A 19773-nucleotide genomic window follows, 5' to 3' on the forward strand; every position below is an offset into this window, starting at 1 on the left:
GTTTATCGATGTTGTTGTACACTTCCGGAACAACGCCAGAAAAACTGTCTACGTCAAAAAACGCAACCCTAAGCTCCCTTGGCTGAACTCTAACATTCTTAACGCCATTGATCTCAAAGAGAAATTTTGGAAGAAGAGTCGCCGCTACCCTAATAATGCTGCTCTCAAACTTGAAAGCAAGATTCATAGAAATTTTGTCACTGCACTTATTCGATCAGCGAAGCGAACATACTTCGCAAAAAAGATCTCGGATGCCAGATTCGACTCAAGAAAAACCTGGGCTGTAATAAATGAGGCTCGAGGTCATTTGAAGAATAACATTTATGAGACACTAAGGAAACATTTTGGAGCTGATATGTTAGCAACTGTGAACGCTTTCAATCGTTTTTTCTCAGACTCTGCCACGGTACCGTCTAGCAGCGATAGGATTCCCACACCGCGAATGCCGTTCAACAAAGAATCTGCCTTTCTTCCTCCTCTGACAGATTTCGAATTACGGTTGTATCTGTTCGGATTCAAGCGATTTAGATCCGCTGGTGTCGACGACATTACTGTACACGACTTATGCCGAAATTTCGAGTCTCTGAAAAATGTACTTCTCACTTTGATTAATGACTTTTTGGAAACGGGCTATATTCCTGATGAATTAAAAAGCGCTTTAGTAGTGCCTCTGTTTAAAGGTGGTGCGCCAAACCAAGTCTCCTCGTACCGACCAATATCAATATTGTCATCCATTTCCCAGATATTAGAGAAGCATATTTTTGTTGCAATGTCCAGTTTCCTTGAAAAACACGCAATATTCACACCAAATCAATACGGATTTATATCTGGTCGAGGTACTACTAACCTACTTGAACATTTTTCGGACATACTACACTCAACTTTTGACAAAAATATGTACGCATGTGCTCTTTTCATCGATGTTGCTAAGGCTTTTGACACTGTGAAGCACAAGCTTCTGTTGGACAAGTTGTATAGGATCGGCTTTCGTGGTCCCTTTCATGCCATTTTGGAGAATTACTTGTCTAATCGCTCTCAGATTGTGTCAATAGATAATTTCCACAGCTCTCAAGTTTCTTTAACATCTGGTGTCCCGCAGGGTTCAATTCTTTCTCCTTTACTTTTTAACATCTACGTGAATGATATGTCATCCGTTACGACGAACTGTGTGATACTACAATATGCAGATGACACAGTTTTACTGTCTCAACATATTTCATATCACCATGCGGTTAACATGCTGCAAGTAGATGCCAATAAGGTAATGGACTGGTTCCAGGCAAAGAAACTTCGAGTAAATACTACCAAAACAAAGCTTATTTGTTTCCGCAACCCTTTAAAAAGCGTGAGTTTAACCGCCCCACTCTTTCTTCATAACTCATGCTGCTCATGTTCTACCTGTGAGCCTGTTCATTATGTTAACACGATTAAGTACCTGGGCATTCACTTCGATTGCGACCTATCTTGGAACACCCACATGTCATACCTATGTCAACGGCTGAGAACAGTCGCTTGTATGATGTACCATATTAAGGCATATATGCCGCTAACTATAAGAAAATGTATAATGCATGCTCTTACCTACAGTGTCCTGAGGTATGGCATCACTATTTTTTTTAATTGCACCCATCTATGGCAGTCAAGAATTGACAGAATTCTACGAAATACTCTAAAGAGCATTGCATACAACACAGAATGTTCAAAAAATGTCAACCTTTTCTCGTTCTTGGAATTGCCTACGTTTCACTCCCTGTTCCTTCAGACTGTAATACGAAGACATTTTTGGGACAGTGAGTTTATTATACCATCCTCACCATCTCGTGACCTAAGAAATTATCTTCGTTTCGAAATTCCTCATGTAAGGACCCATTATGGTGAAAGTTTGCGTATATTCTATGTGCCTAATGTCTTCAATAGCATCCCTGAGTCGGTTTTGGCAATTACTTCCAACAAAACATTGACGAAAAGCTTGAGAAAGATGTATTCTGCCGTATCGATGCAATGATATAAAGCACGCGGAATTGGTATCAAATTTTGACCCCATACTTCTTGGCCAGCGCGCATCCAATACAACCCTAATTTCAGATATGCACCGGCACCTTGTACTATGTTGTCTTTTATGATGGCTATCAATACCAAAAATAGACGTCTGACACAGGCCTGCACCCATCAAGGACATAGACAATAGTCTCCATGTGCTCATGGTTGTTTTTTCTTTCACTTTACTTCGGTACTTTGGTGTGTGTGTGCGATGCCACCTTATCAGCGACACAGTTACAATCTACGGTATGTGCAAGCTTTCGTGTCCATGAGTGTCAGTGATCCCTCGTCGTTCGATCACTTCGAGCTACAATCCTTCAGACAACGGTGTCAACGCATCGTGTGCATAGTGCTCAGCCTACAACATGTGATGGTTTGGATTCATGAAACTATGCCTTTTATCTCGTGCCTCTGTTTTGTCTTGTGCCACTGCCACTGTCTCGTGCAACTGTCTTTTTTCTTTTCTCTTCCTCGTGACAATGTGCACTTCCGAATTCTTTTACTGCAGGGCCTGGTCCCACAAGCCCATGCTGGCTTTGACCGGACCCGTAATTCCATTGTTGATTCTACATGTGTGAATAAATGTATTATTATTATTATTATTATTATTATTATTATTATTATTATTATTACGTTGGTTTATACAACCATTTTGCCGAATACGATTGGTCATCGATCATTCGATGCACTGACGTCGATGAACAGGTTCGTGAGTTCACACGCATCGTTCGAGAAGGGATGCACCAGTTTATCCCGTTACGGAGAACCGCAGGTTCTAGGTTTCCCTTTTGGTTCTCACGTGAATTACGCAGATTAATGAATAAGAAGTTGCACGCTCACAGAAAATTTAAAAAGAACGGTCTCCCTGGACGGAAATCAGAATTTAGGCGTCTAAGGTCTTCATGCAGGGAAGTTATGAGGCGTGATCGTCAGAGGTACGTTAATTCTGTTGAGCTGCATTTAACTCAGAATCCCATGGAATTTTGGAAATACGATCGGTCTCGATCAAAGACAAAATGTGGGAGGGAGATCACATTGCTGAACTCACAGGGAAACTCGACCACAGATGTTTGCGAAATTTTTGCCCACCACTTCCAGTCCGTATTTAGGCATCAACCGAACTCTCCCATTAACGCCGCGCCAGCTGCCTCTAGTAATTCAACCTGTATTGCGTTTTTTGATGAGGAGCTATTACATGACTGTGTAAAGAAGATGAAGCCGTCTTTGTCTTCTGGCCATGACGGCATTCCGTCGGTCCTATTGAAGGCCTATAGTGCAATATTTATCCCTATTTTGGTACACATCTTTAACAACTGCGTAAAAACCGAAGTGTTTCCCGTCTTGTGGAAAACAGCACTTGTTGTACCCGTACATAAGTCCGGTTCAAGAACAAGCGTCTCAAACTACAGGCCTATATCTCTTCTTTGTACATTTTCAAAACTCTTCGAAAAAGCTTTACACAAAATATTGTCGTTTAAGCTCAAACATTCTCTCATCCCTAGCCAACATGGTTTTATGGCGGGTCGCTCAACCACGACTAACCTCACTTGTTTCATGTCAACTGCTGCTCAGGTCGTCTCTAATAGAGGCCAACTTGATGTAATCTACTTTGATCTAAGCAAAGCGTTTGATCTTGTAAATCACGACATGTTGCTGGCAAAGCTCTCAAGGCTTGATGTCCACAGCTCGTTACTTTTATTGCTCAAAAGTTACTTGCGTGATAGACTGTGTTTTGTCAGCTCGAATGGTAATTCGTCTGCTGCTTATCAGGCTACGACGGGTGTACCTCAAGGTTCCGTTCTTGGCCCCCTTCTGTTTTCAGTTTTTGTGAATGATGTTTCGGCTGTGATCCGTAACTCTTCCTTTCTACAATATGCAGATGACATTAAGATGTTTATAGAGGTACGGTACGAACGCGACTGTGTTCTGCTACAAAATGATGTATATGCATTCGAAAACTGGTGCAATCAGAATGCCCTAAAACTAAATAGTTCGAAAACTAAAGTCATGTCCTACACTCGAAAGACACATAATGTTATATTCTCTTATGACATTCAGTCAGTTCTTTTGACACGTGTGAATGAAATCAAAGACCTTGGAGTTGTATTTGATAGTACATTACGCTTTTCGAGTCATGTTGACCATATTGTGAGCTCAGCTTTACGTACGCTTGGTATCACGTGCCGCATTACTAAAGAGTTTAATAACCCTAGTACTTTTGTCACACTGTACAGTGCTTTATGTCGACCACACGTCGAGTATGCCTCTGTTGTATGGAATGGAATCTGCGCGACAACCTCGGCTAGAATCGAACGTGTTCAGAATAAGTTCTTATGTATCTACAGACATCGTTTCTCGTCGCGCAATGCGTCTACCTCAAACGATGATCCAGCAGTCCCAGTCCAACATAGCTTGGCATTGCCCACCCTGCGGCGTAGGAAAGAACATGCCGACATCCTATTTCTGTACAAACTTATTCATGGCATCACTGACTGCACATCATTGATATCAAATGTGCGTTTGAAAATTCCCGTAAAACCTACAAGGCAAAATGCATCCTTCTACAATGCTCCCGTAACTAATCTTCACGACCCCGTGTTGAGAATTGGGCACACCTACAATTCCTCTTTTACAGACTCTATTGATATATTTAACAATAACACACCGGAGTTCATCAGAGCGCTGAAGTTCCTCACCTAAATTTGACTTCCCATTTTTTTTTTTTGCACCTGATTAAGTTTTTTAGAACCAATTTTTATACTCTCGCTTTCCTTTCCTTTCGCTATCGTTGTGGTATAGCCTAGCGAGTTTATGTGACATATGTGATCTTTTTTAAGTGTTTTATTGTTTACTGTTTGTTTGTTGTGTGTAGTGTTGATTTCCATGTTTCCTGAGTGCACCTGTACTAAGACCGCAAGGTTGTTCCTGGGCACTTCAATAAAAACATTGATTGATTGATTATTATTATTATTATTATTATTATTATTATTATTATTATTATTATTATTATTATTATTATTATTATTATTATTAGCGAGTTAGAGTGACTGCAGCAACCCAGCTCGTGGAGCGTTTTATTAGCCCTACTTGCTAGTTCAAGACTCACAAGTCTCACATAAAAACTTTGCTTGTATCGTAATTAAGCGTAGATGACAATTTTTTTCTTATTTACATTGAGAATTTAATTAATCTATCAATTAAACAGAAAAAGGCCTAGAATGCTGCCTTTCCGATACGATTGGTTTGATGCTAGAAAAATAACCGTTAATTAATATGAACGTACTTTTTACGATGAGAAAGGCATGATGAAATGAGAGCTGACGCGGTTCCACAAAACCTGTACTTACCTAGATTCTTTATCAGCAGTCTATAATTTAAAAAAAAAATCTGATGCTTTTGTGTTGTGTTTAAGGCTCTGAGTGTTGTGCTGTCCTTCACCTTTTCCCCATTCTCGGGGTTTGTTTTAAAATGAAAGTCGTATTTTCTCAGACTGAGAGGAAACGTTCCAATTTTCGGGTAAGTTTTCTCATGTATCTGACAATAAGAAAAGTATACTTCACAGTATCCCATCGTAATATCTATTTATTAAATCACTATTACAATTAACCTACACTATTACCTTCCCCTCACCAAGAACGAGGTCCTCCATCATCTCCGCCGATCCACGGTCCGCGAAACATAAATGGTTCAGAACCACTGGAGTAGGGTATCAGATGGGTAAGGTTTCGCCTCGGGACCTCTCCACGCGCGATGCCTTGGTCGCCACCCACAAGGTACCCATACGTCTGTTCCATCCACTATGCCCGACAGACCGCGGACACCGTGGTGTCGGTTGCAGGCTTGAGTCGGTAACCTGCTTCAAACGGTTGGAGCTGCTGGAGGTTTGGAACCGCTGGTCCCAGAAGTATGCTGGGCGCGGGAAGTGTTGAGCATAATTGGCGTCCCATTATTAGTTCAGCTGGGCTGTATTCGTTTTTCAAGGATGTAGTTCGATAAGAGAGCGAGGTTTCAGTTGGATCTCGTGCTCCGTTCTATGTACGTCTTGCTTATTTTCACTGCAGCATCCGTAAAAAAGTTGCTTTGTGGATAATGATGGCTTAATGTATAATGTTGGAAGCCGTATATCCTCGCAAAGGTAGCCAGCTGTGAGCTTGATAGTGGTGAGAAATGCGGGCCTCTGCCTCAGATGACAACTTCTGGAATCCGTATGGAGGAGCAAAGATGGACTCACAATGATTAATAACAACCTGTTTCCTCGTGACCCGAGCCTGCCTGTGCAGTTCCATCAGCAGGTCCACCACGATTGCTTTTATTTCTTTTTCCAAACTACAACGCTGACAACAGCAACAGGCGGTTGACTCTTCAGGCGAGCGCGTAGGTATACCACGGCACAATCAGGCTAGGCGTGAACGGAGCACAGTCAACCTTTTTGTTTCAAAACAAACGCGTCTGTTGTTGTTGTTGTTGTTTCGTCATTTCGTTTTTTAACGTCTCCTATTTTATAGTTTTTCTTCTTTTTTTTTTCAGTTCGCATCCGTTGCTTCGTAACGGGCACGGTGTTGTAAAGGCTGGGGTTGCGGCCGCGTTGAGTTCGTTCTTCGTTATTGATCTGGAATTGTGCGTGAAACAGAAAAAACCGGCATGAAGACGTCTGGATATTGCCCCGGAAAGGGATTTCTTAATGGAACGTGCCGTGCATCAAATGTGTCGTTGCGAATCTGGAGTTCGACTTAGGACTACCAAGAAAGGTTGGTCACGGGGAGACGCAGAGATGAGTCTCGAACATTTCTCAGTAACTCAGTTTTAGCGAGTGAGGTGCCCATTTACTGTGACTACCAGACTCCGGTGCTCAAAGTGCGTTTTTCACAAACTCATAAAATTATATAATTTAAAAAATAATAATGTGCTAGTGCTATGAGGTGTTTAGCTTAGATTAATGTTTATATGTTTGCGCGAGGGCAAATTACGTCAATGGGACTTGTCAAATGTCAACGCATCATTTTGACGAGATAGTTTTTGTAATGAGAGGAAACACAATTGTAATGATTATGATGAAATTGAGTGCAAGGTTGCAAACGAGTTGGACAAGAATGATGCACATTTGCATTCAATTGCATCATAATCAGAAACTTAATATGCAAGCCTTTCACCCTTGTAGGTGTTAGACTGGTGGCAGCTGATAAAACCTCTTTTCTCCACTGACGTCTAAAGCCTGGTTAACTCAATTGGTAGAGCGCTCCGCTGGAAATGGAGTGATGCCGGGTGCGATTCCCGGACCAGGCGGATTTTTTCGGTCACGCACCAGTCACTTAGCCTTGTTTGGCGATTTGTGTTTGTCCTTTGTCCCTCTTCTTCCCCTTCTCCAGGGATTATTTTCTTCACAATCGTTAACTCACATTCACACAACGCGCGAAAGTGAGTGTACTATGTAATCTCTGAACGATCGTTGGGCATTCAAGAAATTCGCCACTTTCGTCGGCGTTTGGTGAAATTTTTCAGCCGTGCTGGGCGGAGTCACCCCGATCCAGGGCGAGCCAAATATCGGCTGTCTTCTTGCCGAGATTTCCGTTTTACTTCGGGGACTAAAACATACATATGCACCCTGTTCGAGAAGGGCTAATGGATGCTTTGGCTAACGCACTCCTGTCGGTTAGTCTCAGTCGATTGCAGTTAGTCTCTAGCTTTTTCCCACGTTACCTAGCTCGAACCCGGTTATCTTCTGGGAGAGCGAATGAGAGTTCGAAGGAGCAAATCTCTTGAGACCATCATTTTTCTTGAGGGGTATGCGTGTGCAAATTATTTCTTCTGATACGAGAGCGTCTAGTATTTTGTAAAAAAAAATCCGAGTGCGCTTACGTAACGTGTGTCACTGTCACAGCGACATATCACGTGGTATGATAGACCGATATGACCAAGAGTTGCGCGGCGCCACCGCTGCCGCGGTGCATTCTGGTACCTGTAGCTCTCCACAGTTTTCCGGCACTCTCATTGCCCGTTGTACGCCCGGCGCTTGGAAATTTTCGGGTTAGCACGAGACTTTTAATCGGGTGATTGCTCTGGTATTCAATGGGTTGCTTCACCTGTTGCGTGACAGGCTGCTACAATAACAGCAGCAGGAAAAAAGGCATCAGAGATTGTCTTCCCGAAAGAAGGCAGCCCCCAAAAAAGAATGCTTAAGAAAAAAAAGAAGAAAAAAACAGAGCCGGACACAGCGGCAGGAAATTAGCGTTTTTAGATTTGTTTTGTGTTTTGCGTCATAATTTATATCCACCCCATTACAGCTTAGCTAGAAAATGTAAGATTACAGGGCACGAGACATCATAAGGCGTATCCGAAGTGTTCGCCCTTTAGCGGTTCATCCGTTGGTCTATCTTAATCAGGACCTCCGCACTGCTTGGCTGTGGTCATTTTTTATACATTTTTGATCGATGTTTTTTTGGGGAACCGGACGTTTCGGTACCGGACATTTCGGTACCGGACGATTCGGTGCGGACGTTTTGGTACGCGGTCGTTTCGGTACACGGTCGTTTCGGTACACGGTCGTTTCGGTACGTGGTCATTTCGGTACGTAGTAATATCAGTACCGGTCTTTTCGGTACCAGTCATTTCAGTTGAATGCGCCGCTGACCTTGACCTGCCCTGCTGACCTATATATCCCCGTCATGCATACACCAAAAACAAGAAGTGCGCCTTCTTTTTTTTTTTTTAATTCGTACTTGCGACGTTTTGTCTAGCCTCTGGTTATACATGGCTTCAATGAAGTGATGTCATTCAAAAAACTTTTTGATGACCACCAGAGTAGAAAGGAAGGAGATCCCTTCTTAATAGGATCCTCTTTTGTGCGTCCCGGATTTGCACAGACGTCGCTATTCTCCCCTAGAAGATTATAGAAGATTAACCCGTTACTCAAGATTTTTACAAAAGCAGCTTCCCTTTCCTCCTCTTACATGGTGGTGAAAAGTATGCGATGTGAAGTCGGTGCAAGCCATGTATATAAGGGGGTTAGTTTTCCTGTCCGTCATTGCCTGTTTTCGCGCATCGGGGCTAGATCTTCGGCGATGGCTTCCTTTTTACCGAGCAAACGAGGAGGACTCAAGCTTTTATTCGATGGGTTCGAATACGACAAGCAACGAGAGAACGGCGACAAGGTATGTGCGGTCTTATATTTCGTAAAAAAATACATGCTCTATGACTTGCATTTAAATGCTACCCACTTAAGTATGACTTCTGTAGCTATCAGTGAACGTTGATATTCAAACACAAACTTTTCTATGTCGGCTTACACTGCCAAGTACCCGCTATTAGAAAGAGTCGTCTCATCTAGATTTCACGATGCAAACTTCTTACTTTATTAAGACATATGCAAATACAAAATTTGCCACGAAAGAAATATTTAATTTACATCTATATTGCCACCCGCAGAGCGCAGAAAGCAACACTTGGTCACGGTCTCCTAGAAGATTCCTGTTCATTCTCGCACCAGAAGTAACTTTCCCTCGGCTTTGTTATTCTCGAAAGTACCAGTTCATCCTCGCCCCGAGCGCGCGACGCTCGAGCCTTCTTTGCCAAACTTTCGAGATAGTGACGCACGGTAGATAAGCAGCTACCCGCGACCTTGTGGAGTCAGTCTCGCTAGCGCTCTGTAGTGCCGCGGAATCGCCGCCCGATTTTCTGCTGCCTCGACGCTCTTTCGTTACTTATTTTTGTTTGGCACAAGTTCGCCAATTCAACCTTTATCCTTCAGTTCACTTTTCGGCTTCCCGTCAACTTCATTCGTGACAATATTAAGACCTTCCATGTATATGGCTCCTGCAAGCGGATACTAATGCATTGCATGACGACCTTGCAGATCTACTGGCAGTGTAGTCGAAAGCTCGAATGTAAGGCCCGAGCCCACACCATCAACGGAGACGTGGTCAAAACGGTGAACGACCATACACACGGGCCATCGCTGCTCGAACAAGAGGCGAAATTTGCTTACGCCGCCATGAAGGAAAGGTCCCAACAGACGGAAGAAACTAACCAGTGCATCGTCGGCAATTTCGTGGAAGCAACGTCTGCGGAGTCACGGTGCTACCTGCCCTCCCAAGCAACCATGAAAAGAAGTCTGAGGTGAGTTGGAGCAGTTAATTATCTTCGATAATCAACTCATTATTTGTAGTTCTATGTAGAAGTGAATGTCTTGCACGATTATTGTTTTTATGCATGTGTAGAAAACGGGTCCCTATCAAAACGCCGAAAATCAAGAGACCGAATTAGGAAAAGGCCGAACGTCAGTACACCGAAGGATTGAAATGCCGAAAAATTTAAATGCCGAATAGTCAAAATCTCGAAAATACATAACGACGAAACCCATGTGACACGAGCCTGTTTAACTCGTTCTGCAAAGACACGAGTATCAGTATATCAAACTGATGTAAAATTTTGTATTCTTCTATCTCTCGTAAAGGTAGGCGTATCAGTAGAACAAAACAGCTCTCATTAGCCAGCAAAAAAAAAAAAAAGCAGTGATGCCCAGTGTTCAGAGTACAAGAGCAGCAGCAATGTGCGGCAGTAATCATTTTATCGATAGAGCGATCAGAGGCCAACCCCGCCGCTCACAAAGCCAGAAGCAAAAGTTGCGCGAAAATCATTTGGCAGCTGCTCTGGGCAACCGGGACGATGTCAACGTTCTAAGCTTTCTTTAAGGAATTGCACACAACTTATCTGTCTAAAATGCAATAAACACGGAATCGCTCTGCTATGCAACGAGATATGCAGTAATACATTTTTCCTTTTTTTGAAGACTTGAACCATGCGAAGGGAAGCTACACTTTGGGACCTTTCAGGGCTATTAGAAAAGAGGGCGAATGAGCGCACATTGGCCGGCGGAACTTCTCCCCTAACTTTGATTACATTGCCAAGAAAATTTATCGTGCCAAGAAACTTTATCTTTCTTTATAACTAGGTGATGTTTCGGCATCTTGAAACTTCGATGTTTTGACTTTTTGGTTTTTCGAATTTTTGGTATTTTCGGCTTTTTGAATCTTCGGTGTTTTAAATTTCGGCATTCCGATAATTCGGCATTTTGATTTTCGGCGTTTTGAATGCCACTCGTAGAGGACGTTCCTCTATACAGCGTTTTAATTACATTAAAGAGTTTTAGTAGATCGTTTCAAAACCTCCGATAGCCCCGATAACGATACTATGCATGCGCAAGGGAGGCGGTGGCGGAGTATCGGGTATCGTTATCGGAGTCATGAGAACGATTTACTAGAAATCTATATTATGTACAGAACAATTTATAACTGAGAAGCGAAATCATCTTAAAGGGAAACGGAAGCGGTTCTGTATCTAAAAAAAAACAAAAAACAAAAGAAAAACATAATTTGCCTTCATTTAGCCTCCGGAATCACGAATATCAAAATTATTTTTCAATTTGGTGCACGGGGGCTGCAGAAAATGTTTTAAAGTACCGTTGAAGCCCCTCCTTCCCGGAGCGTTACGTCATATTCAGAGTTTTCAGAATCTCCGCCATCACGCATCTTCAGCGCCTATCAAAGGTGTGCACGCGCACTCTTGCTATTTTCAGAAAGGTCAGAAAAAGACGTCACGACTGGTGTCAGTGCTGGGGAAGCTTTGCAATAGCACGCGCTGTCCACACGAGCGACACGCGCTTGGCGACCCAAAGGTCTGCATATGACGTCACGAGTGGTCAGAGAGTTTTCGTGTTTTTTCGCGTTTAATTGCAACTTCGGGGAAAACAAACGTGATATTCAGATTCAAGGGATAAAAATACTCTAGAATTCACTTCTAAATCGTTTTTTTTTTCAAGAACATCTTTAGCTTCCCTGTAAGTCGGGGCGGGGCGGTCCTGGGCTCGTGTTGGCGTAATCGCCTTCTCTTTCCTCGCTGGCTGATCACTGCACATGGATGTAAACGATGGCGGATATAAGGGAAAGCAGGAGTGCTCGCTTGGAATGAAGAGCGTGCTGGTAGGGGTAAAGTATAAATAAGGGAAGAACATGAAAGAAGAGGATGGACAATATGCCACCCTCCTAGCCATGAAACACACCTCTCCTAATTCAACAGTAGTGGCAATACCTTACTAGTATACTGTTATCTCTTTTCGTTTCAAGGAGACTTCGGGCCCACGAGACACGGCCTCATCCGTTGCCCTCCCGCCTGCAGGACGTCGTGATTCCAGACGAATACGCCGTAAATAAGGATGGAGCACCGTTCCTTCTTCATGATTCCGGTGCGACTGACGCAGAGCGCTTCATTGTGTTCTGTAGCCCAGCCATGCTGGCGCTGCTAGGCTCTTCACGGCAGTGGTTTGCAGATGGGACCTTCAAAGTTGCACCTGCTCTCTTCTACCAGCTGTATACAGTTCACTGCAAGGTTAACGGCGCGGTCATCCCTGCAGTGTATGTTTTGATGAGGTCTAAAACAGAAGCTGGATACACTAAGCTGCTCTCGGTTCTAAAGAGCAAGTGTGCCGCTGCTGATCCTTCCACCGTTCTACTGTACTTCGAACAAGCAGCTATTAACGCATTTAGGAGGGTGTTTCTGTCTTGTCAAGCTCTTGGCTGCTTCTTCCATTTGTGTCAATGCGTGTACAGGAAGTTGCAAAGCGAGGGTCTTCAAGAGTCGTATCGGGTCGACGGCGCGTTTAACCTGAGAGCACGCATGATCCCCGCAATTGCTCTCGTACCCGAAGGAGATGTCTTTGATGCCTTCGAGGCGTTATCGACGATGCCAGGATTTCCTCCGGAGTTGCTACCGGTCTTGGATTACTTCGAGGACACTTTCCTGGGACGTCTGACAGCCCGCGGCCGAAGGGATCCAAGGTTTCCAGCCTCTCTCTGGAACCACCATGCAACCGTGCTCCGTGGCGATGCAAAAACAACGAACTCTGTGGAAGCGTGGCATCGAGGGTTTCAGACCCACGTTCAATGTCACCAGCCAAGCCTGTGGAAGTTCCTGGCCGTCTTGCAGAAAGAAGACGCCGTGAACCTGCACCGCCTCGAGCGTGTCATCATGGGGGTTCAAGAGAAATCGGCGAAAAAATATAGAGACTCCGCTTCTCGGCTTCAGACGCTTGCGGCGCGCTTTGCAAGAGCGGGCATCATCGGCTATCTGAAAGGTGTAGCTAACAATGTTTCGTTTTAGCATACTGTACCATTTTCGAGATGGTCATGTTATTAAAACTGTGTGCCTCCAATGACTTTCATTTGTTTCTCCACGTCATTGAAAATGATCGTTAATCTTGGATAAAATTATAGCACGCCTAATACTTTCTAAATTGGTTAGTTTCTGCTTGTAACATGTATGTATGACAGACAATAGAACTGACAAATACGCAAGTTCTCACATTTGCAGAGAACACGCCCGTTTCCCTCCAGCACAGCCCTCGATGTTTATATCAGAAATTGCGTAAATAACATTAGATATTATGTATTTATAAGAAAATAGATAAACTTGTTAAAGTGTTATCTTTTATCTTGAATGTGAGCAGATAAAGTATATCGGCCAGTAATATTTAAATTGGAAAAAAAGAAAAAAAAATAGCTTCTGGCGCTCTCACAACCAAAATTTCCCAATGCACTGTTCGCCGAAATTTTCGGTACCGAAATGTCCGGTACCTAAACAACCACGTACCGAAATGTCCGGTACCGAAATGACCGCGTCCCGAAACGACCGCGTACCGAAATGTCCGCACCGAAACGTCCGGTCCCGAACTGTCCGGTACCGAAACGTCCTAGACCCGTTTTTTTGGTGGTTATGACTACAGCCCTGCGGGGATAACAGTCCGATGATCCGCACTCGCAGACTTCGTATCCGCATCCGAACCCCATCCGCAATTTTCCTAAATAATTGTATCAGCATCAGCAAAATTTTTATCCACATGCGAACCGCATCTGCAAAGTTTAGACAAGCATCGGATCCTTAATTCGGGCATTAATATTACATAATAAAACCAAGCACACTTCAAAAAAAAAACATATATATGGTATTCTATCTCCTGCTTACCATTGCACAAAGAACGTTTCGTGTCAGAATACAGTGAAAGTAATTTTATTGTATTCTGTTTTATCGTATTCCTAAAATAAGCGATCATACTTCCAGAGAAACTTCGCATCGCTGGAAAAATGGTCGCAGTTATGAGATCGACTTGGGAGTACGTGAGACTTACACGTTCTCCAGAAGATGAGCTCCAATAGAAAGAAATTTCAATATTTTTTTTTTGCTTTATAGAACCTTCTTTAAGCAGACGCCTATTTTATAAACATAAAAATTACCAAGACCAGACTGATAACAATCTGTCATTTTATTTAGGTCAAGCAATAGAAAAAGTGGGCGAGGAAAGGCGCTCGCTCACCGCAGCAAAGCACTCGTGCGTATGTGATAAGGCGCGAGTACACCACTGAACAAATATCACAATATTCAATAACGCAACACCTCCTATCGATTTCAGTTTAAAACGCGATCCCTCAACTGCATGCTCGGAACCCTATACTTAAAAACAACTCAGCCTCAACTGTCAAGAAAAAGAAAACGCACACACACGCAATATTTCACTTGTCGAGGTTGTTGTGTATAGAAGGAACAGAATCTCGTCAACACGGACGCATTCAGACTGGTTCGCCTCTCTTAGTGGAGAGGCGAACCCACAAATGAGAAGCTTATCTCTGTTGCTGCACTTGATGCTGGGATGGCATGTACGAACGTCCACAAGGATGAAGTCCCGAAACTCGTGCTGACGAAAGTTCCACTTCTCCCGAGGATCGAATTCAGCCTCCTCAATGTTTACTTGTAGGCGAAGAAGCCACTTGAAGGCTTCATCTACTTTTTTGTGGCTTGTACTTTTTGGGTTTTCTTTGCCCAAGAAACGTCTCCGCTTTTACCCTGCCAAACAAAAACACGCTTACCCGGGACGACTGATGCTGCCGCATTCTTTACGTTTTCCAGGGACGGCGTTTTTGGCGAGGTAGAACTAGAGTACAACGTTCTAAAGCAATCTTTGGTGAGAGTCAGTTGTTTATTGACGTGAAGGGCGATATTTTGCCCGACTGACGCCTTTTATCCAAAAAAGTAGTTTGCCCCCGCAATACATTCGATGATGCACTTCATAGTAAGACGAACTTATTCACTCTATACAGTGTGCGGTTAAGCGCGTTAATGGTTGGCCTCGGCAAAAATGGTTCCGAACCCTCGGATATCCTCGTCCGATCCGCATCCCCTGGCATCCGTATCCAATCCGCAATCCGTCAAATCTTATTCATTTCTATCCGAATCCGGAAGTTTACTGCGGATATCCGCGGATAGGCAGGACTCTACGCAGCAGGGAGTCACAGGTGCGGAGGCTGGGAGCAACCACGTGATTGATGACTTAGCTGACGACGTTACCAGGGGTGGGAAAGGGGGGGGGGGAGGGGGGGTTCCTACAGGCTGCTGTTGCAGTAAGACGAAACTATTCTGAAACTGTCCTCTGTTTCGTCACTATGTTTCGCTCAAAAACTAAATAAATTTATGAAGCGGACCCAATCGGACTCTCAATCTAAAATTTAAATTGAAGTGAAAATGTATTCGTGTATTGTTTTCTGTGCGTATTTACAGTGCATTTCCTCTGCTACCAATCGACCTTTCCGGAAGTATGTGGGGCCACCACCGTTTGCTTCACGCATTGTAACGTTCCAATAAACGGCACGTGACATTTTATGATTTCAGAACACAGAGAAGGCAGTAGGAAAGTAAACCATATGATGTTATGGCCTTCCTTTTTGTTCACTTTCTTTTCGGTTCGTTCAGAGCTCCTAATGATAAGAGGCTATGAGTCGTGCCGAATCCAGGATGTACTAAGCGTTCCAGTGGGCACGGGCGTATATCGCAACAGCCCCACATTTTCCCTCGCCACGAGGTCTCCTGGGAGTTCCCGGAAAGGTCTGGTTAGTATAGTTACTAATTAGTAATAAAGTAAGAAGAGCAGGACATGGCAAGTTCAGTGAATTTTACCATCGTATCACAGACAAGGAGGTCACGGACGGCGAAAGCGAATCATGAAGCAAGAAAATTGAAAATAAACGTTTACGCCCTGTGTTTCTTAAACGATCGATAATGGCCACCCTACGACAAAACCCAACATGATTTTTCGCTATCTGGATTACGGAACAACAAATATAACTGGAATTGTTACTGGGAACCTAAAAATCAGATTGAAGACGAACGAAAAATTTCGGAAACCCTAAAATCTAGGTAGAAACCAGTAAGATTTCCAGTTCCATAATCCAGATAGCTAAAAGGTATGTTGGGTCTTGGGGTGGGGCACCATAGTCAATTCTACGGGTTAACAAGTTGAATCACGAGCTACTTTGAAGTCAGAAAACACGTAATGATCTGATTCAAGAATAAACCAAAATAAACGATAAGGACGAAGCCAGCATGCGTGTGCCCAAGGCGTGTGCGCACGTTTCGGAGTACTCGTACCGTGCTGGGCTTGAAGGGGAGGTCTTGCGATCGCTCGCTTGTGCCTGGCGGCCGAAGGCGGTCACGCTCGACTGTGTCACTGTAACCATGAACCATCTGTGAGCCGACGGGAGATTTACAACGGTAAAGACCGCATGAGTTCTCGGAAAATTGGTATTTATATGAAACAAAGCAGGCAAGCATTGAAAACAAAAATATATATACATGAGGGGTCGTTTTCTCGTTTGCAGCTGCACTATAAATCTACAAATAAAAATGCTCAAACCGAACAATTTTTTAAAACTATTTTCTACTTCTTTTTGAGCCTGGAGGGCAAGATGGTGCTACTCCCCGCATATGCTGCGCTCTGCTTGAATCTCCCGACCGCTTTCGCTCGAAAGATCGTCCCACATTCCCTTCTATCATCACAGTGATAAACATGTCGGAGCAGCACGGAGTTCCTAACTGTGTTAATGGATGAATGCTAACGGTTGTGCCCTTTATTTCGGGCGGTAGCTTGCGCCACCTAGCCTAGAAATTAAGGACCAAAAGTATGTTTTTTCCTCGCCAATTTCCTTACCCTCTGCGATTTCGTAACTATCACCAGGCGGTGGGAGATATCACCTAGGCGACCTGGGTTCTGATTGAACCTGGTGGCCCGTATGTTTGGTCTTCAGTTAATACTAAGCCTAAACAAAATGCAGGGTGCCCCCCCCCCCCCCCTCTTTACTGAAAAAGAAAACATTTAAAAATCAAACGGGTGGCAAACCGGTCGACCCGTTTGAATCAAAGGGGCGGCAAACTTGTAGACCCGTTTGTATAAAACGTGATGATGAGATACGGGTACCTGTTTGAAATGGTACCCGTTTCACACGATACACATCTGACGCGTTATCCGATTGATAAGTACCCGTTTGATACGGTACCAGTTTGATATGGACGCCCGTTCGACCTGGCACGTGCTCACACCTTTGAACGTTCCCTTTGAATATTCAGGCAAAATATTCGTTAGCCCTAAATGGGTACCGTCTGGAAGGTTGGATACCTCAAACTTAATTAATATGTCCCGAACTGAATTAACCTATTTATAACACGGATCAAACCCGTAAAGAAATGTCCTCAAACAGTTGTTTGCAAACCAGCAGGAAAAGAGTCACAAAACACTGTTTTCAAATCTCCTAGAAGTTTATTACACAGAGCCTGTACTGTAGACAAGTACAAACGCGCGATCGATCTCCGAAAGGTGAAGAGGCTCTTATAGAGCTGAGAAGAATGCAAGGCAAACAAAAACAGGGTTAATTTTATGCTATCTTGTCTATTATCCAGGCAGCTAGAAAATTGATTTCCCCTGAATAGTTCCGGCAGACGCCTCTCATTGGCGGCGGCAATCAGCTCATCGAACGACGTTACATCAAAAGATCGTTTCATCAGCACGCTGCTTCATCCACAGATTGTTTTAGAGACAACTATTATACCCTCAGGGCAATGAAGTTTGGTGTGCCACGTTGCGCCATCTAGCTCAAAATATGTGCAACACTAGGAAGTCTCTTTCACCAGCCTGCTTGCTCATGGGGCTGTTCACGCATCCGTTTGAAGGCGTTGAATCGTGCATTTTTGGTCTTTCATTCTTAAAATTGCTATCGGATGTCGCAGAAGAGCAAACGTTGAAGCTGTAGGCATTGTTGCGTTCCGGACTTTCGCAACCCCGGAAACCATGCGTGAAGCTTCAGGTTGCCGTCGAGGCCATGGAAAATACAACGCAGTCGGAGATAAATAAATACCATAAAACCTGTGAAATGAGCATTCTTCTCACATTGCCTGACGAGATGGATTTTTATATACGCTATTTGACTTGATATTTAGAATTATTGTGCTCAAAGCCCGGCGTTGTCTTTGGATTCGATGCGATGACTCTAGAGTCAGATCAATCCTTCGACACTCTCACTGCTCTCTGCTCTGATGACACATCTTGATCGAACGACGTTTTCTGGTCGTTTAGTCTCAGTTACCGAAAACCGAAGTGAGCGTTTTCTCCGCTTCGCCGTTTGCAGAGCGGACTGTCGTTTGCGCGCTTAACCTGATCGCGTGGCTGCTTAAGATGGTTCCTTTATTTCGACCCGTGTCTCTGCTGTTCCAATTTCGTCCCCGCTGCGAAAAAGCTGTTTACTCAAGAAACAAAAAAATAAAAAATTTTACTGACCCCACGAGAAAAGGCTATCATGTGGTGTTTACTTCTATTGTCTGTAAAAGTGAACACCGTATTCATTGGACGAGAACGACCATCAGCTTGCAACGAGCAATTGCGTATGGTATGACACCCTCCAAACTGCAACCAGCTGTACGAAAAACATATTCCTCAGACATCATAATCGTCTGCAACAAGACGACGAGGAGACTGGAAACAAGCTGATCACCAAAATGAGGTCGGCTATTCATGCATAAAGAGTTCATTTCAAAAAAAAAAAAAAAGGTGGGTTAGAGTGAGAGGGAACGGGGGGGAGGGGGTGGGCGCATTTAGTTCCGCTTTTATAGAGGAGGGTAGCTCGAAAAAGTCTTCGCTTTTGTAATTTAAAGCGCACAAACAACGCCAAAAAAACAACCGGCCCTTGTTTACTTGCTTTTACTTATATGTGGCCGTAATTTTAATTTATTTTATTTTCAATACCCTCAGGGCCCATGGGGCATTACAGAGGGGGTGGATACATGGAGTAAATACATCAACTATATGCAGTAAAAAACATTAAACAAGTGCAAGATTAGCAAAATATTCGGTTATGGCGGATTTAAATGTTGACGAATCTTCAATGGAGGAAATGGAAGGGGGAAGCCGATTCCGCTTTGAGCTGGTTTTGCGGATGAAAGAATCAAAGAACATGTTTGTGCTGCAGTAAGGAATGATAACTTTGAACTTGTGGTCCGTGCGGGATGAGAGATATGAAGGCTGCGAAATAAGTTCCTGTTTCAAAGGTGGGTTATAAAAGAAAATTTTATGAAAGAGAGGGAGACGCGAACATTTTTTTTTTAATTAATAAATCAGGAAGGCCAAAATTAGATCTCATTAACGAAATGCTAGCAAGACGAAAATAGATAAAATAAAGCGCGCTAATCGATTCTGGAGAGTGTCCATTGCATTAATGAGAGTACGTTGAGACGGATCCCATATACTTGACGCGTATTCTAGCTTTGGGCGGATGAGTGTCCGATATAAAAGTAGCTCGAGAGATTAGGGGACTTAGGCGAAAATACGGCGCAAGCAGCCGAGGGTGCGATTGGCATTGTTAATGACAT

The 19773-nt window shown here is 43.6% G+C and overlaps 1 protein-coding gene across 1 annotated transcript; it reads left to right on the plus strand.

Annotated features, from left to right (window-relative positions):
• Nucleotides 1-12321: 12321 nt before the first annotated feature.
• LOC120848491 lies at nt 12322-13191 on the plus strand. Its single transcript, XM_040220475.1, has one exon. It carries the CDS (start codon nt 12322-12324, stop codon nt 13189-13191), a length of 870 nt encoding a protein of 289 aa, XP_040076409.1.
• Nucleotides 13192-19773: the final 6582 nt, after the last annotated feature.

Source organism: Ixodes scapularis, unplaced genomic scaffold (genome assembly GCF_016920785.2).
Source record: "Ixodes scapularis isolate PalLabHiFi unplaced genomic scaffold, ASM1692078v2 PGA_scaffold6__148_contigs__length_123643588, whole genome shotgun sequence".
Classification (NCBI taxonomy): domain Eukaryota; kingdom Metazoa; phylum Arthropoda; class Arachnida; order Ixodida; family Ixodidae; genus Ixodes; species Ixodes scapularis.